At 38.6% G+C, this 24,075-nt stretch overlaps 1 protein-coding gene across 3 annotated transcripts in view; it reads left to right on the top strand.

Annotated features, from left to right (window-relative positions):
* The window catches only part of anks1b (ankyrin repeat and sterile alpha motif domain containing 1B), a 360,504-nt gene that overhangs the window by 276,280 nt on the left and 60,149 nt on the right, over positions 1–24,075 (top strand). For all 3 annotated transcript variants that reach the window (XM_041780709.1, XM_041780708.1, XM_041780710.1), the window contains 2 exons: positions 16,795–16,893; positions 18,366–18,518. In XM_041780709.1, the coding sequence (XP_041636643.1) occupies positions 16,795–16,893; positions 18,366–18,518 (252 nt within the window). The remainder of the gene's footprint in view (positions 1–16,794; positions 16,894–18,365; positions 18,519–24,075) is intronic.

Genomic DNA, 24,075 nt, shown 5'->3' with positions numbered 1-24,075 from the left:
TGATATATCAAGATATGTTGCTAGAGCATATATGTAAACAGAGTAAATAATACATCAAATTGGCACATTAAAAATGTACATATGTTGACAGCACACATGGATTAAACCGTTTGCATCATCATAATAAGGAAGAGCAGAAAGATACAGACACATAGAAGAAGAAGGAGGCTTTAGTAACCATGCACTAACAGAGGGGTGTCAGAGTGAAGGGTTGCACATGAAGTAACACCCAAACAGTTTTGGGTTCAATGCTTTGCTAAAGTGCACCTCTGCAGTGGTAAGGAAATGATCTGGTGGCACCTTTCAAGCAACCAGACCATTTTTGCATACTTTAGTCCATACCAATACATTAGACATAAGGCAGAATAATTATCTTACTGTTTTAATCCTTGCAGATCATGCAGCAACCTTATTAACCTTGATGTTACCTGCACCAGTGCCACCAAACTAAGTCTAAAAATGTCCTTTAAAGCAGCTCAAGCAGATTAAAAACGTCAATATCAGGGATGTCTAGATTTATTTGAAAAGTAGGGATGTATGATATTATCAGCATGATATTTGCATCAGCAGATATAAAAATTTCTGCCAATATGAGCTATAAAAACTGCCCACATCAGCTGTAAATATTAGTTGTAGGAACAAAGAAGTTGGTGGAGCTTCAGGCTGGACCAACAGACCCACATCAGCTGAGGTCTTTCTTTTTTTATCCATCATCATTCCTTATACTTAAAAGTGGGTTTTAAGGACTGAAGTTAGGTCTGAATTACATTTACATTTTGGTATCAGTATTAGTGAAAATTGATTTGCAATGGCTGCCACTGATGCTCTGATATAGCTATAGTATAGCAGCCTTTTTATTACAAGTGGACAGTATTTCTCTATTAAAAGAGGAGCAAAGAACAGCACTGAAAGGTTTCTTGATGGAAAAGATACTTGCGCTCTTTTACCAACATGCTTGGGCATGAGTGGCAATAGCTATAAAAGGGGTTTAGTTATATTGCAGGCTTTTAGCAATCACTGTTGCAGATGAAGTGGGTTGCCTGGATGTAGCTTTCAGAACTGGACAGCATGCCTTTATTGAAAGAGGAACAAAGAACCACACTGAAAGATTTCTTTCCAGAGATGTTTTTGCTCTTCTCCCAAACCAGCCTCGGCATGATTCACCAAGCTTCACCGTTTGTAAATTACAATTGACTGCTGAGCTCACATTACTTACCAGAGCTGCGCTTGCCTATTACCTCATTTTGTCTTGTCTTGATCCCATGCAATGAATATATGAAACAATGTAGCCTGATTGTGATGTTTTTTTATTCCAAAAAAGATAGTTTCTTCCAAAGTTGTCTGTCTCATATTAAGTTGTAATAATATCATGGGTAGATTGGAAGAGATTTTTTCCTCTACTGTGTCTAGATTGGGTCACATGTTTTCCTACAGACGTGAGAGAGTGAATGAGTCCTACTATTGGTATTTATTGAGTTTAAAATGTCTTTTCACTACTTTCATGTCCCCACATGAACCCCTCATTCATTTTCCACTCCTTTCTCTCTCAGAATAACACACACTAATAACACACACACAGGCCGTCACATCAGCTTAACAACATATCCTCCTCTCATTTGCACCTCGTTTAAAGTCGCTAACAGTTTTTGGCAGTGCTTCTGAGAGATTTGGGGATTCTCTTCAGTCCTGGGCTCGCCCCTCTTGTCTAAGAGCGTTACTCAATAGCTCAGTCGTCTCCTTTGTAATGCCTCTGGATACAATTAATATTGAAAAGAGTTGGGATTCAAAAGCCTTGCAAACATCAGCGTGACTTCAAAGTCTCTTTAGTCACTGGGTCTCTCTCTGGGTCTTTCTTTGCTTAAAGTTTTACTGGAGTCCCTCTTGCTTAGTGGAGTTTTTAGCCTTTTTTTCTTCTTCGTGACTAATGATGAAGGTGGTTAATGTTTTGCGACCTTGGAAAAAATGCGGTGACCGCAAATTGTTAAAAATGCTGTTGAGGTGCAGGCTATGGGGATTAGATCGGTATTTGCAGCACTCCTTTTGATTGTTGGCTGTGAATTCAAGGGGAGGTTTGGGTCAAATTCATTTCAGCAGCACTCAGTGTGGGAAAATGAAGTTAAACAGCAGATTCAGCCAGAAAAAAGTCAGTGCAGTGAAAAAGACAAGCTTTATTTTCCATCTCAGGGTTAGTTTAAGTTGCTCTGTAGAACTGATTGGATGCAAACGAGTTTGACCTCAAGTCTTATCAGTGGATCAGCGTACGGTAAAAGCACCATGCCCTTTGCAGAAATATATGCAGCCATGCTCATATAAACACGGACCAATCAACCATCACCGTGTAGCAATAATGGGGGTCATTAGAGGGGGGCGTGTCTACTCACCTTTACCAGCCTGCAGAGGACAACTACTACTAGACTGATGAACAAATAGCAAAGGGGCGGACTGGTTGTTATGGAAACAGTGTTTGAAATGAAGGACACTAGATGGAGACCAATCATACATCATTTAAATGACTACATATATGCAAAAGTGTAAAACAGAGAAGGAGCGAGCAAAAGAGCTCTACTTAAGAGCTGTTAGACTGACACTGAACAAAAAGAAACTGCAACTTGGCAACACTAGTTAACGCCACTTTAGATACAAACAAAGCAGAAGGAGAAAAAACAGGATGAAGTTAGTTTGCTCTCCAAGCAAATACTCAGCCAACTATCTCCGGGTTGCAATTAAACTGGCATTGAAAGGGTTGTATTCCTAAAAATTAATCAATATTTGATATTTCTAATCAGGTCTGATATTGATTAAAAATCAAGGCCAAAAAAGTGGAAACAATTATTAAAATATATATTATTTTTATTGTGATTTTTGTATGGGATCCATTTTTGGCCACTTAAACTCTGAGTGTGATGTGATATTTGACACCATCTGTGGATTTAATTATTGCAACATTAAAAGAGTGATGGTCAGTATTTTCTTATTTGGAATCATATTTTGGCCCGATCAATAAATGTAAGCATTATTTGCTCTGATCAGCTTTGTTTTGCTCATTCATGTATGTTCTCCTCTTTGATCACACGTTGCTAACTGTGTGTTGTTTGACGATTGGCTGCTTAGTTGCTGTACAGTTTGTTGATAAGGCTTCCTGCTGAGGTTTCTTCAGCATATTTATGAATGTAAGAAAACATAAAGATAGAACAAGGCTACAACCTAGAGTCCTGCACTGGGTCAGGTACCAACGGTTGTCCCGTGAATATGTTCAGCTATGGGTAGAAAATATAATTATATAATTTTGCGGTTACAGGCATGGGTAAGAATAAAGCAAAATGTGGGTGGATGGCGTTTGACAACAATAAAAAGAGAAAATCAAAAGTTATACGACAATTGCAATTATTTTTCATCTGAATATGCACAAATATTTAAGTAAGAATTACTTCCTTGAAGGTAGTTCTGGGCACATTTTCCTCAGTTTTTCTTTAGTAAGCTTATGTGATTACTTTTCCTTTGGCAAATGTGTTAAAGAGTCTGAGGGAATTCTCTTTAAGTGTCTACGTTGTGCACTGTTGTAAGTTTTGAGTTTTGTTCTTTTACAGTCTACTATATAAGTGGACAGTGGTTTAAACATTAGCATGTAATCACTTATGGATGCATGCATTTGTGAGTGTATGTTTACGTGTGTGGGAGAAAGAAAAGGCACAGCTGTAGGCTTATCAAACATGCATAAGCCTGTGAATATCAGGGAATGTGCAGCACCGACTATGTTATTAAGACACTGATTGCACAGCAGCAAAAAAAAAAAAAAAAATCTTAAAAAAAAAGTGAGTGGCTGTATGTAGCCTGTGTCTCATCATGGGCTGTGTTGGTTCCAGTTTCAGTCCTGAGCTCTACGGGTACAGGTGGATGCAGGTTTGCAAAATTGCTCTTGTGCAGGTCTCTGCTGCAACCTACTACCAAAAAAGGTTATAAATAAATAAAATATTTTAGAATAAATGATGCACACTACATGCTTTTAAAGACTTCCAAACTGCTGAGAAAGGAACATCTGGTTTTCTGAGCTAACTCCGTTTTCTAAACGCTCTTTGAGCACAGAATGAACCTAAAAACACATTTAGGACAGACCAGTGGATATCTATCCATCAGTTATAAGGGCTCAGCAGATACCTTGGACAAGTCATGCACAACAGCAGCTTTTGCTTGTTCATAAAAGGCTGACATGGCTTTATTGCCGGAATATGGATGAGGAGTTTTATATCACAGCTCAATTACCTTTACTACTCTATATCCCATGTTCTCAGCCAGTGCTGAGGCATTTGTAAATCATTTGGTCCACTCAGAATGATAGGCAAAGGGCTTATTAGATGCAAAAGGGAGCTATGTTTCCTCTACAGTTGCAGTGATTTGTCACATTGTTAGTAATGTACCCGTCCCCTGCTTATTAATGCCCCTTGCACTACTTTCCTCTCATGTACTCATCTTTGTCTGTCAGTGTTCCCAAACAGAAGACCTCAATGAGAGCAGGGGATCTTAAAGCACTTACGTCAGTTTAGTTTTGGTTGCCATGACAGTCTAAGCATGTGTGTAGTGCACGACAGCTATCTGGTCTGAGTGGAAACCCTGGTATTACCTCCTAAATCTATACGTGTCCATATGAGGGCATTATATCTTGGCTTTCCTACAACATAGTCATAAAGTCTGCTATTAGAATTTTTAAGATAATTGTTCTGAATGTCCATTGAAGTTTGAATAATTAGCTTGAAATGTTAGGAGAATTTGCTAAGAAATTTTCATGGATATTTTGGGGAATATGCTTGGAAATTTTCAGGTATTTTAAAGAAAATTTTGGAGATAAGTTTGTATATGATGGAGAGTTCCATTGGAAGTTTTGGGGGAAATTTGATTTGAAAGTTTTGGTGAATTCATGGGAATTTAGGGAAATTGTTTAGATGTTTACAGGAATTTGTTTTGAACTGCTGGAGTATTTTTCTATAAATTTGGGAAAATATATTTGTATTTTTGGGGCGGGGGGGGGGGGGTAATTTTCTTTGAAATTTTTTTAGGTATTTTTGAGAAAATCAGGAAATTTATTTGTAAATTTGGGGAATTCTGAAGGAAATTAATTTGATGTTTGGGGAATTTCTGTCATTTTCATGAAAGCGGGGGAATGTCTGTGTTTTTTCAGCATTTGATTGGAAATTTGGGCAGGGAATTTGCTTGAAAGTTTTCAGGAATTTACATGGAATCGCATGGGAAATTTTCATTAGTATGTCAAGGCTTTATGGTAAAGTTTAAAACATTTTTGGAATATCTGTAGAAAATTTGGATGAGTTTTTTATGGGATACTTTAATTTTTTTCTTTTACAATTTTTCACAGAAATTTTAGGAGATTTCTTTGAAATTGTAGGAAAGTTGTGCAGATTTTGTAAAAATAAAATTTCCAAGAAATTCAGAAGTTTTGGTTAAAACTGTTGGCCTGCTTGGCCTGAACAAGTCCTTGTGGTCCATCATCAAAATAACAAGAATAATGACTCCACTATACCTTTCTCAATGACTGGCAACATTTCTTACTGACTGAAGACCCCCAACAACTGGCTGACATAAAACCTACTTAGTGCTGTATTTTCTGCAGAAACAGGACCTCCAGGAAATTTGCGGATATCTTTTTTTTTTTTTTTTAACAAACTACTTCCTGTTCAAAGACAAGACTGAGCTTTTAAACTTATCAGGCCCTATGTATCCCAAATAGGTGGATGAAACTATAAATGGATTCCAAACAAAAGCTCATGTCTCTTGAGGTAAAATCACATTTTTTCCAAGTGTCTGAATTGGTACATGTCTTCAGTTACTGATTGCACTGAAAAGTAGTGAAGTATTGGACAGATCTGAAGTCATATTTTCAACCCAAAGAAAGAGTACAGTCTAAATTGTAGATCAGGAAGTGTGCAGGAGTTTGCTAGCAATTCTGGTTGATTAAGAACAAGGAATAACCCAATGCTGGGTGCCTAGGAGTTTCATTTTCCAGTACAGTAAGATAAACAAGTAAAAAAAAAAAAATTACTTTATTTTTACTAGTATTGTATCAAAGATGGAAATTCAGCTATCCTGACAACCCTCATGGCATTTTGTTCCTTCAAACAGATCCAATCAGGGAAAAAAAAGAAGCTGTGACTCACAGCAGGTTGTCAAGTTCACACGTGTTCAGAATGACTTCAGGGTGAATCTTTGGCGTCTTTATGAGACAATGTGTAGCAAATAGCCCATTCACCTTGGTTAGTCCTCTGACAACAGCCACACTGCCCCTGTTAACACTCGTCATTACCATCAAACATGCACACACTCTTCACTAAACAGCACACGCCAGACGCTAAGAGGTGTGACCAGAATACAGAAGGATGAGCGCTACGCTCCACTGTAGCGGATGTGGTGAGGCACAAAAACAAAGATGGGTTTAAAGGTGAATGAGTTTTGTGTAAAGCTCTTTTATAATGATCTGTTTTTATTTGGTCTTATGCTCCGTAATAAATTGAAATAAAGCTAGAAGCTCGTTTATGAAAACAAAGGTGGAGCAGGGCAAGTCTGCAGATGAAATTACAAAATAAATTGGGGCGCAGAGCCAGATAGATAAAAGAAATGAAGAGATAAAGCTTGATGCTGTGTGGCGGGATCTCAAGGAACTGGAGCAGATAAGAGCCGCTTGAGGCTGGGGAAATTAATTTGACCCTAAGAAAGAAGAAACAACAATATATAAATGGAATATTGTCTGTATTCATATTTCTTTGAACAGTAGAAACTCTAATCTGTCTCATGAAGGCTTTATTATTCGGGGGGAGAAATTGTTATGTATGCCACTAAATTGAGAAACTTCAGACACTGCTTTTGCACATATGCAAAAAAGATAAATGTAACACCACCAACTTTGTAAAGAATCGAAACAGAATTTAAATAAGGGACTGAAAGAGCAGATGAGGAGAGAGAATGAATGGTAAGGGAGACAAGGAAAACTTCTTTGACAGCAGAGGAAGAAAAGAAAACAGGAGAAAAGGCGAGGGATGAATACAGGCAGGAAAAGAGCAGAAGAGAGGAGAGATACAGTAGGCCAGGACTGGATTTTGCTACTCGTCTGAGCTTGTTGTGTTGGTAGTGGCCTTCAATTCTATTGCTGAATATAAATTTTTGTTCCTTCTCTAGTCTTGCCTCAGCCTCCTGCTGCTTGGCATGAATTTTAAATCCCAGCATTCAAAGAGTCTGTGGAGACATTTTAAGTTCTGGTGTCCAACTAGCCACATCACAAGCCAATCACAGGCGATGGACATATTATCAGCTGTGGCCAAAATAGGTTGTAAGTGTTTGGTGCAAGAGCTAAATCCAAAGTCTCAAAAAAACAATAATATAAAATTCTTCAATGCATAAAGAATGTATCAGGTATCAGGAGGGAAATCTGCGCCTAGAAAGCACAGTCATTAATCCTCAGTTGAGCATTATTGATGCGTTTGTGCGCTGTTTATCCACTGATTTATCATGCGCACCCACAGATGGCAGATATGGGACAAACATAATGTTAGGACACAAAGGGAAACAAGATGATACAGGTTTGGAGAGAGAAAGACCAAACATGAAGGAACTCTATCTCTTTCTGTCAGGATCCCAACAGGGAGCAATTAGTCATCCCTTTGAATCCCCCCACTATCTACTCCACGAGTCATTACTCTGCGCTGAAGTTGTAGCATGGTTACTCTGGGCTCTATTAATCAGCCTGGGAGCTGATCTATGAACCACACTCCTCTCACAGAGGCCCCGGCCGGTGTTCAGGTTGGTGAGGAGAATGAGAAAGGAAAGAATAAGTAAAGCCACAGGATGAGTCCAATCAGCTGCTGCCTCAGGACTCACAGTGCCGAGACAGACTAATGGAGCCCTGGAGACAGACTTTTACTAATAAGCCTGCAGCAGCAGCATGAGAGGGGACTTCTTTATCCAAAGTGTGGTGACATTTTAAAACTTTCATGCATCAAGGATTACTTTAGAGGATTTCCAGGGGGCATAAGGTACAAAAAATAAATAAGGGTGGCCACATCTTCAAACAGTGTGGTTTAGATTCAGAAGACTTTCAACACAGAGAGGCTTTAAGGTGACACATTGTACCCCTTTTCATCTTTTTACACAGTCCCCTGTGGTCAACAGCAAATGTCTGTGCCTTGCTTAAGTCAAAATATAACATGGATCAAGCACCTATAGAAGTTTTATTACCCTTTACAAACCAGCTTTTTCTCAAAGTGGTCCATTCTGGTGTTTTTTTAAATGTAAATGAGCTCACTCTCACTTCACCCATTTTTCCGAGGTATGCTGACACAAGTCCAGCTTTGGCTTTTGTTGCTGTAGGTAGAGATACCAGGTGATAAGAAGGTGTCAAGTTTCAAGTTTCAAGTTTAGTTAATTTAATAGGACAGCGTGCAGTGTCATTAAATATTAAAAAAAAAAAAAAAAAGATGGCGGCACCAGATTTAGCCTAACGCTAATGTCATTATAATGATTTTTACTGTTACATGAAAGGAGTGCAGATCCTGTCAGATTTTCAGACATTTAGAGGTGGACCAGGAACTAAGGACAGGTTAAGCATATGTCTCATTTTGTGGGTTGGGAGATACTGCAGATTTTTTCTTTGACACAAATTTATTTGCAAAATACTAAAAGGTGGATTTATCACCATAAATAGTCTTAAATCTCCCGAGACCCTGCATTTTACATTACTTTTTGGCCTTCCAACAATATAGTAATAGTTTCTGCTATCAGTATTTTTAGATAATTGTCAGGAGTATTGGTACAAGTTGAGGTTATTTCCTTGGAATACAGGGGGAATTTACTTTGAAATTTTCAGGTATTTTCCTGAAAAATTTTGCGATCGTGTTTGTGTTTGATTTAAAGTTTCTCTTTTTTTGGGGGGGGGGCTTCAAATTTCCATGGGAATTGGGGGAATTTATTTGTAAATTTAGAGGAATTTTATCAAACATTGTGGAAACTCCTTTGAAATTTTCATGAATTTTCATAAAATGTTACAGAAATTGCCAGTGAATTCTTTTTAACTTGTGGAAAATTTCAATTGATCTTGAGGAATTTTTATTTTGTATTTTTTGGAAGGAATTTGATAGGAAATTTTGGGCCGAATTTGCTTGAACATTTTCAGACGTTTCCGTAGAACTGTTTGGGAAATTTTATTTAACTTTTATGACTTTTTCCAAAAAGTTGTACTGACATGTTAGAGGAATATTTCTGTTTTTGTTTTTTTAATATATGGGTTGTTTGTTTTTGTTTTTAACAGAATGTTTTGATAATGTCTTAAAAATTTTAGGGAGTATGGGGTGATTTTTTTGCTTTATAAATATCTGATATTTTTAAAATTATTTTATTTCAGGCTTTTTTGCCTTTATCACAGAGATAAGAAAGTGGTTGGAATCGGATACAGGGATGAGAGAGTGGGGAATGACATGAAGTGAAAGAGCCACAGGCCGCATTTGAACCCAGGCTGCCTGTGTACATGGTGTGCGACTGAACCACAAGGCCATCTGCTTCACAAATCTCTGATAATTTAAAGGGATTTTTCAAAAACTTCCAAACTTTAGTGGAAATTTAGTTCATACTTGGCCTTAACAAGCTCTTGTAGTCCATCATCAAAAACATGACCAACCCATACATCTCTTGACTTAAAACATTTCTTACTGAGTGAACGGCCCCCTACCAACTGGCTGGCAAGCTAAGCTGTATTGTCAAAAACCTATGCAGCAGTGTGTTGATTGTGTAGGAACAGTGCCCTCTGGAGACATGTTATACTGTCTACAGGTTTGTCTCGAAGCAGCTGTCTTTTGCACTTTTAAAGCATTTTTGTCAAAATGACTTCCACAAGTAAAGAAATATTTTTGGGGGGGTTGTGAAGTACGATACGACTTTTTCCTCATATGCAAACAACTTTTTTTTGGAAAACTACTTCCTGTCCAAAGACGAGACCTAGATTATATACTTAACAGGTCCTGCTTATCCTAAATAAGTGGGAAAAACTAAAAATGCATTTCAAACAAAAGCTTGGGTCTCAGGAGGTTAAAACAGCTTTGAGTGAGTCTTTAAAAAGCTTTGCCACATAGACTAGACAGGGACTAATTCACAGCCCTGTTTGTGTAGAGCAGCCACTGCTTAAAACTAAAACCATTTCAAGTATTACCTATATGTAAAAATGAGGATGGACCAGGTAAAAAACAACAGACAAGACAACCTTCCTACTGAAAAAAATAAATAAAGGACTCTTTATTTGAAATGTACTTATAATCTGAAGCCAACTCAGTTAAAGATGCATAAGATCTGAAAGATAAAAGTGTAGAAGTTGCATTTAAACTTCTGTTTTGACAGAGCCGCTTGTTAAAAAGTTTTCTGAAATTCAACACTCTCTTTCACTGAATCTGACTTGAAAAAAGAGTCTTATATAAATTCTTGTCTTTAGTGGCTAAATAAACCCGACCTCGAACTGCATTTCAGTCAGACATGTTTGTAATTGTTTGAGTTGTTTACTACAGCAGCCAGGCTCAGACCTCATTAGTCCCCCCACCCTTGAGCCTGGAGTGGTGTCAGGTGTAGTTCTGGTACAAGGCAGAAAAGCAATGTCAGAGCAGAGGGAGAGACGGGATATGTTGCTGCTTAAATAGACTAGGAGCATCAGACATGTCAAGTATGAATTTCCTACAAACATAGAAGCAGTTGCCTACTGTAAACATAAAAACAAATTTCGCACAAATGTAAAAACTATTACATTTGCAGGGATTTATTACATTTGTGGGAAGACAAAAATATTACTTTTTAAGTTGTAATTATTTTCCACAAATGCAAGATGAACTTGACAGCTAAATTTTTGTTGTTATTGTTGTTCGTTGAAGCCTTTTTACAACTGCCAGTGGGTTCAAGTCAGCTTAAGTGCAAGTGACATAGAATCATAGTCATGTCGATTTTTCATTTGCCATAACACAGGAAGTAGTTTTCTAGAGTCTTAAACACTGGCAGAGTCATGAATCCTAGCAGAGTGGATTGAAATGTGACAAAACAGTACTCTGAGGAAATTTTAGACATCGTAAAGAAACACTGTTCACCCAGACAGATTTTTTGTTTTATAATAACTTAAAACCCTCATCTACTGATATTTTTTTTTTGTCCCAGGAAGTTATTACCATGTATGTTTAAAACCCAGTAACTTCCTTTAATAGGGAAAGCCAGCACAGCCATGTCCTATGAGTTTTGTTCATGTGCAAAAAAAGTTTTCGTCAGATCTATCTGTGTTAAATTACTTATATTTGGAATAGATGAATTCCCTCTGAGGGCTTATTTCAAGAAGAACCCCTTTGATTTTGAGGAATTGTCAAAAATTGATACCAATCCTCTCCTTTTCTCATTCAAAAGTTTTGTACTGAGATTTATGGCCCTACCAATGTTTTAAGACCCTAGAAAAATTACTTCCTGTTTCATGGCGAAATTCCCTTTGACTAAATTTTTTGATGGGACTTGAATTTAAGTTGACTTGAACCCATTTAAAGGCTGCATCATTTTTCATGTCTACATTACATTTGTGGGACGTTAACATAATTTCAAGAGTGTTTTTTCCTTCTCACAAACATAATAAATCCCTGCAAATGTAATAGTTACATCTGCAGTAGGCAACTGCTATGAGGTTTGTGGGATTATTCAATAAAAGCTGCAGATTTGATTTTTGTTTGTGGTTTATTTTGGTTGAGGGCAGTTATTATGTATGCAGGTGTTACACGGCTCTGGGCTTTTATGGAAAGACTCATATACCAAACATTAATTTTTACTGAGGTTTGTTGTTTGTCTTATTTTTTCAACTTTTATTGCTGTTTTTTTGTTTGTTTTATCTGTGTGTTTGCAGAATATAGGGTAGAAAGAGTATATATCTGGTAAATGATATTTTCAGCCAGATAGTAGGGTTGATAATCAACCCTGTTTTTTTTTTCTTACTCTCTCTTACTAAGAGCACATATTTTCTTAATGTTTAGCAACATTATGGGATTCATGTTTTCCTTTCAACATCTGAATCAACAAAAGAACAAAATTTCTCTTAGAGGAATTGTGGTAAATGAGGACAGCCATGCCAAGGGAAGTTTATACAACCACAGTCTTTAATGATCTTAAAAAGAGCACCTTGGATAGTTTCTCGGAAGAAATAGATGGAATTTTGGAAAGGTACAATACTTGACCTTTTGAACATTAATAGTAGATATTAGGTATATGCAAACAAAATATATCACTGAGTAGGCCTGGGCGATATGGCCTAAAAATCATATCACGGTATTTTTCTTGTGGTTGACGGTAATGGTGTTATATCACGGTATTATAAAATTAATGGGAGATAATGTTTTCAAGTGTTATTAACCCCCTTCTCCCCTTAAAACAAGCCTTTGATGGCATACTCAATTTATGTCTAAGCATCGGAGCGCAGATGGTCGAGTGGTTTAAGGCGCTACCCATGTACGTGGGAAGCCCGGGTTCAAATCCGGCCTCTGGCCCCTTACCATATGTCTCTCCCCACTCTCTTCCCTGTTTCCAAGTCTATCCACTGTCCTCCCTCTATCAAGTAAAGGCATGAAAAGGCCCAAAAATAAATCTTAAAAAAAAAAAAAATTACGTCTAAGCATAGGAACACAGAAAAAAATGGGTTTTTTTAAGTCTCTCTAGGTTTACTTCTGTTCAACTGCACTCCAAGTTTTACTTTTTATCTCTTTCCTGATGAGGTGTGTTAAGCTACGAATGACTTGAGCATGTTTCCTGGTGAAGGTGTTCACAATATAAGTGTTCCAGAAAAAAACAGCGATGGAATTTTATTGTGAAGAGCTTGATGGAAGTACTGTGTTTAGCATTGAGTTAGCTTAGCTTTGGCTGCTGTACCAGAGAGAAAAAATAGTTTACAGCAGCTTTTTCAACCTAATTTAACATTGCAGCCTGGATCTTTGACTCACTGTGGAATTAGAAAAGAAAGTAAAAAGTAAAAATAGACATTTAAACTGTTGTTTAAGCCGTTGTAAGATGAAGAGCCGCAGCGCCGGGCTCTGAGACCAGCCATAGTAGCACTTAGCTTGTGTTAAAGCCCCAGGCAGAGTGACAGAGATGGCACACTGACTTTGTTGCAGTACAGGCATCAAACTTTGAAAGGGAAAAAAACATGTGTTTGCCTGCTAACCGTGCTTAGTTTCAACGGCAAGAGTGGCATTCGGTTAGCTCCTGGTTACATGTAGTACTAGAGCTAAGCATGCTATTTACTGGACTCAGCCTGAGCTGTCCGTCCACAAATGAATTGCTCTGCCGGCTGTGGGAGCAGATATACCTCGCATGTGCGAGAACAACGTAGGCATGTAAACCGGGGATGAAGGTGTTGCAGAAATCTATTCTGTGGCAAAAAAAATTACCGGTGACAGTATTAATTCCAGTTTACTGCCCACCTCTATCACTGAGTAAAAAAGAGTGAACAAAACCTCCTTCTAGGTTTGTTGTTCTCAGCTCTGTGTTTACATTAATTGGACAGCATTATGTCTATGCCACCACATGTTGTGAAAGGAGACAGAGCTGACATTGTGTAAAGACACAGTGGCAGAGTTTGGTCTCAAAATTACAGTTCAAGCAGAACCTGGAGTGGAAGTGCAACAACTACTAGACATGTAGTCCAAAAGTTAAATAGTGTAGCTTTCAATTTGGCACTAGTTGTACATTCCTTATCCTGGCTGACCTTATCCTTCACCTTTCTCCGTATTGATATTTAAGTGTCTTGCTAGGTCATGTCTATTTTCTAAACCGAGCCAGCTCAAAGCCTTGCGGCATGAATGTAAGTGCCTGGTGATTATTTGTATGAGTATCCAAAATCAATCTTAGCCTTACAGAAACCTGCGGTCTTAAAAGTAAAGCCAGTTGAACACACATTTCTTAAGTTCTTCAGGGTACAGAAGTGAAAACTGAACCCCAGCTTCTTCCTATCTAGAATTAAAATGTCACAGCTGTGGAATAAAATGTCTTTTCCAAAGTCGACTCGTGGACAGCAGTGGTGTTGAGGAAGGAAAAAGGAGATGTGCGATATCAACCTGTATTTCTCCTCAGCGTCTCCGTGATATTTATCACTGTTATTAGTTTGACAGGAAGGAGATGCGGAAGGACTGACAAGTGTAAACTTCAATATGGACTGAGTGTATGTGAATGTGTGGGTCACACAGTACCTCTGCTGCTGCTCTTTCTACCATCATTTGGAGATTAACTTGCTCGACTGCACATTTCTGTCTGACTGTATTTCTAGCTGACTTGTCCTTTCTCTAGGCACACTGCATCTCCTCCCCTTACTCCATGTCTTCAATCTTTCCTCTAATTATCTCTCTGCATGCTCACTTTCTTATTCTAACTCTCAGGAGGGGGTGGACGATGGATACCTTAAGGTTTCCCATTAAATGAACTAAAGGTGAAACGGTGGCCATACACAGTGCTGTTTAATAAATGGATCAAACATGCTTTCTATCTTTCTTTCTTGGTTGGACCTTTACTCCTGGACTTTTTAAATTATCCCTCTTTTTTCTTATGCTGTTTTCACATTTGGCACGATTGTTTTGTACCATGCCCTGACATGATTACTCCCTTCTGCTAAACTGCTCTGCTGTCACAGTGGAAAATTGTTCAGTCCCCCATCACACTTGCGTATAAACACAGTCTGATATGGTAGGCTGCAGTATGCAGATAATTTGCAAATCTGCCAAGAATTAGAAAGTGGAAGCGACCTTTGCAACCACTCATGCCATCAACTGGGTGCTGGATTATTTTCCTTATTGATAATAAAGTTTATTCTGCTAATACAGATGTTTTTGTCATTTTGACGGTTTTTGAAGAGACAGAAGACGCTCAGAATTGTCTTAAACTTTGTTGCTGAGGAAAACATATACATACGCTTGTGTTTACTCAGACCAAATGAACCCTACTTTTGGGTCAAGTGAACTCTGATCTGGGTCCTGTCTCTAATATGAAACCACCCATTGTCTGTTCTGTTGCATGCTGATATGCTTTTACTCTCAGAATGAGCTCTTTGATGCCTTATTCTTTAGAAATAAAACACTAGAAGTGTTGGTCTCAGTTTTTTGTTAGATAGTTTAACATCCAGGCTATATTCAATCTCACAGGCGCTAATATGCTGGGTAGATGGGGTCATGGTTTACCCTGAACTGTGGGCCGGAAAAAGTGGGCTCCCAAAAATGAATGGATAATATGTAGTGTAGCAGGGTTTTTCTCTCCATATTTTTGGCTTTTTACACCTTCATTTTAGCGACAGAACAATTGATAGAGCAGGAACTTAGGAGGAAAGAGTGCAGACTCCAACCTTTGTATCCAACTGGCTCCAAGTGTTGCGCTTTTAAATGTGCACAGTATTTTAGCTACGTATTAACCAACCATACTCAGAAAATCTGCAAAAATGCAATACTTTTTTCAAGACTCTCTTCATGTATTTTAAGAGCCCACTGCATCTTTAATTTCTAGAGGTGGGAGTCTTTTTGTTTTTCTTTTACATTTCTGTTGTTGTCACTTTGTCAAACACAATAAACACGTTACATTTATGTTTAGAAAAAAAAGAGGTAAATTAAATTTCCACTGTCCTCCTGCTTGCGGTACTAAAATGTACAGACTCTGGGCTGGTATTACACTAGTTAAGGTTCACTGCAAAGCTGTTTTTAGTTGTGAAAGTAAAGCCCTATTCGCACAGGATTGGTATTACCTAGGGACCTACTGGTATCGCACACGAATCGCACACGATGTGTGTTTTTTTAATCCTGTGCAAATTAACCATGCCTGTAATTTACAGATTAAAAGTCCAGGGCAAATAACTTAACATATTTCAGCACACACAGAGGTCCACAGGTAATACTAATCCTGTGCAAATCAGCTCTCTGTAATTTAGGGTAGTAAATATGCTTTTTTTTTTTTTACAGTCCGTGAAGCTTTTTCTGCTTCTTTTGTGATCAAGAAAAAGCAAGTAAAGGCATGAAAAGATCTGAGAGCAGGGTTGTTGTGCATGCGCAACAATCCGAGCTTAATAGAGTGCAGAATAATATTAATAGCATCACCAGTACAAAAACTGTTGAAAATGACAGGAGAGGCTCATACATAACATTTCGCTCTGTCATACATTAACGGAGGGATGCTCAACTTTCCTCCTCTTCCCCTTCTTCTCTGTCTGTTTAGCTGCAGATACTCACAGGTGACAAAACTTCGATGCGTAATGGAAGAGCTAGGGAAGATTGTTCTCAAATTTATTGGTCATGGACAGCTTGCTGCAGAACTGAAAAATGTTTAAAAATATATAGAGAGAGGAAAAAACACTTAGTACATGCACATTTTGGTATGAACTTCAGAAATAAAAATTCTCTTTGAGTTTTCATTGCTGTTGTCATGCAGCACCTCTATGTTTTCGTTCAGAAATGTCAGTAACACTGAGTACATTGCAGACTTTACTTGTCCTGTGTGAATGCACCACACCAAACACTGACATCAGGGGGTAATCCACAAATTGTCAGAGGTCCACAGGTAATTCTAATCCCATGCGAATAGTACTTAAATTAGTAAAGGACTTTAACAACTGCATTTGTGTGGTCCTTTATAAAGTGATAGGTGTTTATGAAGAAAAGGCTCTTAAATGTTTGAACTTTCATGAAGGTGTCCCATGTGGAGTCATGTCAGGTTCTTCTATTGTTGGAGATGCATAAATGCTAAATGTTGCTGCTGTTTTTCCCTTTGCAGGGCAGCAATGTGGTGGAGGACCAGGACCTGCTGGAGATCGGGATCCTCAACTCGGCCCACAGACAGCGCCTCTTGCAGGCCATACGGCTGCTGCCAAGAGTGAGTTTTGCTGCTGATCAATAATATGAGACGGGACTAGATCTAAGCTTTCTGATCTCACACATGGGATAGCCGGTCTCATGCAACTGGATAAAAATCATCATCATGACAGTAATCTGTATTTCCAGTTTTAGACTGTAATGTCAATATAGTCCACAAGGGCTGATCTTGTAGCAGACGCACTTTGTTAAGCATAAAATTCACCAAATCTCCTGTTCCATCTGTGTTTCCTTGTGATATAACTCTCTCTGTGGGTGGCTGGATTTTTCTCTGCATGTTCTGTAGAATCCTTAAACAAAGTGCCAAGGAGTGGGGGGATTCAGGAAAATATGCATGAAGCTACAGAGTGCAGCATCCAAACCACATCGAATTCAGTGATGCAAGAAGTGCTCACACTGTGCTGTGTCTCCTATAGTGCCCCGCATCTGTTCCACTTTAATGTAAAATATATGGGCATTTCTTAACTCCTGTGTAGCACAGAGGAAAAAGCTAATAGTTGGTGTAAAAGGAGCAAATGGATTTCCAAATGATAGAGGAATACTTATAAACTTAAAATGAAAGTTTCACAAGGTTAGATGCTTTTGTTTGAGTCTAAAAAGGAAGATCAAAGCTGTGGGACTGCAGAGAGAGAGGATGGGAAGCTGGTTTCTTTCTTTGATCTTTAGTCAGCACTTTCCTCTTCTCACCCTCAATGCTCAAACACTTAAAGAATTGTACACATTCACTTTTGTCACATGCAGCAGACATACTAAACTTAAAGTGGAGGATGTGCAATGTTGATATGAAGCACTGTAAACTCTCTGAAGCTGTTCTGGCTGTCAGAATAAAAGTGAATGAATGATGAATGATATCTGCCATACTCCAAAAGTTTCTCACAGAAGACAAAACCCCCTGCTGTCAGCTGTCTATACTGAATTTTTTGAAAAGTTAGTCTTTTGTGTTTTTTTAAGAAGTGTGTGATTTAAATTCAGCATGAAGTTGTAAAGTCAGGCTCTGTTTTGTATCTGTTGCTTCTCGTCTCTTTCCTCCTGCAGCCTGCGGACTTAGGGAAGCCCTTTATCATATGTCATATATACATGTATGCTTAAATCTTTAAATGTGATGAAACTAGGCTGTTGCTGCAGAATAAAGAAGGATAATGGAGAAAAAAGTGCTGCACATCTATCAAATATAATGTATAGGATACACACAGCTGCCATGTTATGTAAGAAACAGGCTGTAATATAGTTAGCATTTGTATCGGGTGTACTAAAAGATCCCAGCTGCTCTTTGCTACAGAGATCCCGGTTAACTTAACTGTAGCACATGTGCAAGAACACAGTTAAACATCTCTCCATACATTTTTGAAAACATGGAAAAAAAGGTCATGAAACCTCCAGTGCACTGAGTCTTATACAGAACTGTAGAAAGGAAACCAAACACTGAATAGACAAAAATACTTTCCCTCATTCTCCTTCCCGTCTGTGCTACAGGTGCGACCTGTCGGCTATGACGGAAACAACCCCACGTCCGTGGCAGAGTGGCTCGAGTCGTTAGAGCTCGGTGACTACACCAAGTCTTTCCTCATCAACGGTTACACCTCCATGGAGCTGGTCAAGAAGATCTGGGAGATTGAGCTCATTAATGTGAGTAAAAGTTTATTTCTTTAAAATGCAGCCATGAACATTTTTACTTTAAAATAAGATGGATGATAATCACTTCTTGCCCACAAATCCCAAAAAAAAGACAAACTATCATCTGCATACACTGAACAGTTATTACTCTGTCACTAGACTCTAGACATGTGTTTTGACAAGTACATAATGAGCCTCACTGTGGCTTTTGTTGCCATTTAAACATCTTTCACATTAATGGTTTTAAATCAGTCTTAAAGAGGGCTTTCTGGTGCTGTGTAGTTAATAAAATATGTCTACATCTTCAGCTGAAATTTTCTTACACAGAGGAAAACATTAACTATACCGCCTCACTGTTTTTAAAGATCATTTTTGTAATCTGGCTAGCTGAAGAGAGGCAGGAAAAATGGAGTAAGATGTGCACCAAACAGAAACAAGTTTTGAACCTGTGACCAGTGCATCATTGACAGTGGCCTTTGAATATGGGAGCCTGCTCTAACAACAGAGCGAAACCTGCCTGACTATTTAAATTTGGATATCAGGACCCCTTCTGAAAGTTATTCTCTACTGTTTCCCTGACTTTCTTTACAGAAAACAAAACACTTTACATTTTAATGTTTTCATTAAAAAGTGACAAGCTCTGTGTTGACTGCAACTAAAGTTCTGAGACTAAACTCAGGCAACTAAAGTTCTGAGACCAAACTCATCCACTATTGTTTGTCTTTTTATGGGGTTGTTGTTGTAGCAGAAAAAGGTAGGAATGTCAAAAAATATAAGGTCTTTTCACACTGAATTTTTGAATCCATGATCTGCTGAAAATGCCATACACTCAAATCTTGCACACAGAATCCAAACATTTATTTTTTTTCCTTTATAGTGAAAATTTGCAGTATGGGTCAAACTGGTGTCATACTGGAAAGAAAATAAGCTGTGAAGATGATTCTGTGGCTCTTTCACACCTTGAAAAAAGAAAAAAAAAACACTGAACGAGACCTCCATGTGGGTATTTGCACAAGCTTGTGTGTCACAGCGTTGTGCTAAGTTGGAGAGAGAGAGAGAGAGAGAGAGAGAGAGAGAGCGAGAGCATCATTTCAATTCAGTCTTTTTCTTATGTGTCAGCAAATACAAATTTTTGCGTTTATCTATGATGTTTGATGGATGCTCTTTACCTTCAGTCCCCCTTTTAAATGACTTTGACAGATGCAGGAATAAAATGCAAAATCTAACCTGTTCCAAAAAAAAAAAAAAAAAAAAAAAAAAAGACCAATGAAAGTTTCTGAGTCAGTGTGCAAACATGGCTGACACATGGCTATTTCTGACGCGTAAACAGAGGCCTCTGCGAATGTCTCTATCCTTTAGAGCAGTGGTTCTCTACTTGTTGGCCACCAGGACCCACCACCACCTCCTTGTGAGAAATCATGACCCAAATTTAATTTATTAGATGTAACAAAACATGCCCGAACAAAGAGACAGGTTAAGAATGTATGTTTGAAAAGTGCATGCTTACATTATATTTTCTTCCATTTTCCCAAGATTTCAGGGAAATTTTGGTAAGAAATTACATTGTTATCTCTAGAAAACCAGCTTTGGTATCCCGATAAATGAAGAAAAATAAGTTGAAGTCCTCTGAAAATGAGCAAAATGTACTCATTATCCCAGGGAAACTAAGTTAACTAAAATTTATGGATGCATGTCCACTTAGAGCGGGCAAATATCATTGACTTTTTGCTACATTTTTTATCCAAGGCACATATTTGCGACCCACTGGAAACAGCTCCACAGCCCACTAGTTGAGAGCCAGCGCTTTTAAGGAGCCCTCCATGTTAAGACATGTTGACTTTATTAGATTAACGTTTGTGCCTTCTATTAAGTATGAAGAAACTTTTAAAAAATTTTAATTTATTTTCCCACATAGGCTTCTCCTTTTTGTGCAATGCATTCTGGGTATTGGTGCCATCGGGCTTTTCACATCATTTCAAATGTACTCGGAATGCACTGCAGAATTGCATATGAAGAAATCTAGTGTGTTTCTTTATACATCATTCATAAAGAGGACACAGTTAATCAAGTCATCATGGCTGACTTTTGAGCAAGACATTAGGAATGAGCTGATAGAACAGGTTTGTTGTTGCAGAGCAAAATAACTTCTTTTTCAATCAAGTACTTCACACTGTACTGTGTAATATTGATCCCTCATGTGTCACCATGTATTCTTATGTCTTGATATCGGGAAAATTGCATGGACAGATTGTACTTGCAGTGAAACCAGTATTAATCTTTGTGTTGATTCACTGAATTTTCTTATTTATTAAACACAGCAGTGACACAGCTGGGGCTCAGTGCAGCTGATTCCTTGTTGGTTTCTCATCTCATCTCTCACCTTGGTGACGGACTGAATTTGTTTCTGTGGCTCAATTTATCACATCAGAGACCGCATACATCAACTCGCACTTTGTCCTTTTGGCTTTATATCAAAAAAGTCTAACATCGATGAAAAAGTTTGTTCAGTGAGAAGGATGCTGAGGACACACTGTGAAGAATGCCCATCAGGCATTTCTCCTCATTACTGAGCAATGCGTGCTATGAATACAAACAGGAAGGAGGTTATTTTTGCTGTTATATCACAACCTTTTAGCATCTTTTTCTTAACGTCACTTCTCATCATAACAGCTCTTGGTCTTATTGTTGAGATTTGCAGTTTCATATTTGCAGTAATAAAGTAAAGGTAGATATTTTGTGGCTGATTGAATTTTCCCCTTCTGTAAATATCAGTAATGGCAGAAGGTAACAAGGTTTGACGTTTGCACTCCAACGTTGTCACAAGAAGCACAGGTTTATGATTCAATTTTTAGCAACATGAAATCTTCAGCAGAGATGGGATTTGCTGCAGCCTGATCTCATCGCAGTGATTTGCTCCTTTGATGCTCTGAGTGTAACGAAATCATGCTCGATTGCAGAGGGCGCTCAATGAGAGAGAGAGAGAGAGAGAGCGAGAGAGAGGAGAGGAGGAGTGTTTTTCTTTCCCAGTGGAGGATAAAGCGATAAAGTGATGAGTGATCAGCTGGAGGAGGTGGAGAGGGAGTTATATAAGCATGTGGGATGCAAGATGTTTCACAGCGCTGGGGATGCCGCCCACATGCTCTGCGTCTGTGTGTGTGTGTGTGTGTGTGTGTGTGTGTGAGTGTGTGTTTCTGGATGCATATGTCAGATGTAGAAAGTGTAAAAAGGTTTTGGATTTAAATGCATTGATTTTCAAACACCAGCCAAACTGTACATCAACCTCATCTTAATTATAGGAAACACAAGAGCCAGAATTATGAATGTAGGAAGCATATGGTGCATATGGAAAAACTTTTCTTCTCTTGTTGACCTGCTTGTGCTTGAATGCAAAAGTACTGCATAACAGAAGAAATCTGTCTTCAAGTTAATATAATGAAGGGTGCTACACTGCATTGCTGTGAGAAGCCACTAGAGGCTGCACAAGTACATCCTAAAGCTTTGACAGAGGGCTCCTGCAGATTTACTGCATGTTAGATAACAGAAGAAACACCAGTATAAGGGTAAATTTTATTAAGGTACTTTACAGAACTTAATCTGTCAGTACTTCTGTCCCACTCCACAAATCAGACCTAAATAAAATTTCAAGGGGACCTGATGTGCACAGACCTCCACCTTAGGCATTAGCCCAGATGTCCAGTCACATATAAGGCTGAAGTAACCATTAAAATGTAGATAAGATACTTAATTGTTAGTGTATGCAGTAGAAATAAATTGCTTTAGTGGCAAACAGCCCGGTGGCATCAGACAAGATACACAAGATAAAAATATGAGATAAAAAAACATTAAAAATAAGAGCAGCTAGTGCACAATATACATATGACGTAGTTATACATAAGCAGTAATGTGTGAAATGTGTAAAACTAGAAACTTTAGGTTATCATTGAACTGTGTATAGTTGAAGCATCATTATCTTAGCTGCACATTCATGGTATGCCCACGTTGTTGGCATCTTAAAAACTATTTAAAAAAAACATCCATGGTGGTCGGATGGATACCTTTTGTGGCATGAAATAAACAATTGGCAGATTGGCAAACCAGCTGGATGCATACAGCCCCTGCTGTATCAGACTTAGTATAAAAGGACACCAAACAATGTTGCTAATGTGAAAACAAGCCAGCAAAGGAGTAGGAGCAGGTATAAAACTATCATGCCTAATGTTAAAGAACTCTAATTTAGGCTAATCAGAGGGCAACAAAGGATCAGTTGTGGAATGGATATACAGTTTTGCTAGGTAATAGAGCTTTAGGCTAGAAAAAAGGAGGCTGGGATGGAGAAGGTGAAGCTTTGCCAGCAGCAGCACAGTATGGTCAGAATTGGTGTTGTAGAGATCAAAGAAGGAAGTCATATTCAAATGGACCACCCTGTTAAGAGAATGAACTGTGATTGGTTACGATGGATTAGAGGCAATATTTCAATCAGCTGATTTGCAGCAGGCTTACAAATGTTCTCTACCTTAAAAAACACATCTTCATTAAAATTTGTCAAGGACAGTGCAAAAACAGTCCAATTGCCTATCCCCATCTTATTTCAAAATGTAAAAATAGCTGACTTGTGGAGATGGAGATATCAGAAACAGGGTGCATTTACCCTTAACTAAGCTATTCTCCTGTCAAATGCATTTAAAGAGTGTCACTGGGTATTTTCTAGGTTGCACTAGAATCATCTAAGGAAATGATAAGGAAGTCAAAGGACTAGTGAAAAAGTTTTGTTCAGAAGACTTTCCACCTTTTTGTAGGTGGGACAGTCAAAGAGTCATAAACTAGGGAGAAAGAGGAGGAAATGACATGCAGGAAAGGAGCCACTGGCTGGATTTCAACCTTGCTGTCTACTTGGAGGACAACAGCCTCTGCACATGGGACATCCTGACATAACCACCAGCTATGCCCCAGTTAAACAAAGCGTCAACTAACTTTGGCTGAATTTTGTGCTGGTTTCAAGCAGATCTCATCAGTTGTGTGTCCATGTGAAAGAGTAATTGTTGTGTGTCTGCTGTACAAGCTGTTCTGCTGTCTGTGCAGCCCTGCAGCTGTGCACCGTCACTGTAGTTGTCTCTGGGGTAGTCGGAGAATAAAACAGAGTGAAGTGTGGAGGACGTATAGATGAGAGAGAACGGGGTGATGAGAAAAGAGAGCAATGAGTCTGAACAGAATTTGGCTGCTTTGATGTAATCACCAGGTTATCACTATGGGCAACAGATGCTGTGGTGTCCAGGGAGATGAGGGAGGAGCATTGTTGGAGCATTTTAAAATGAGGATAGAAGTATGTCTGTGTCCTTTTATTGGGCACATATGTGCAGTCCTGCTGTTGTGGGATTGTTGGGGAATCTCAAAACACCTTTGAATTCTTCCTGTCCACATTCACACACACCCCCCCCCCCCCAACTCTGTGATTAACTCACACGGTGTACTGCAGACGGAGCGCAGATGTGTCTCTGTCTCTCTCTGCAGGATGTTTTTTATGTAATCAGAGCAGACTGACTCATCTGTGTCACATCTGGTCATGGCTGAC

This window comes from Cheilinus undulatus, linkage group 23, assembly GCF_018320785.1.
Source record: "Cheilinus undulatus linkage group 23, ASM1832078v1, whole genome shotgun sequence".
NCBI lineage: Eukaryota > Metazoa > Chordata > Actinopteri > Labriformes > Labridae > Cheilinus > Cheilinus undulatus.
This window is presented reverse-complemented; position numbering and strand designations above follow the sequence as displayed.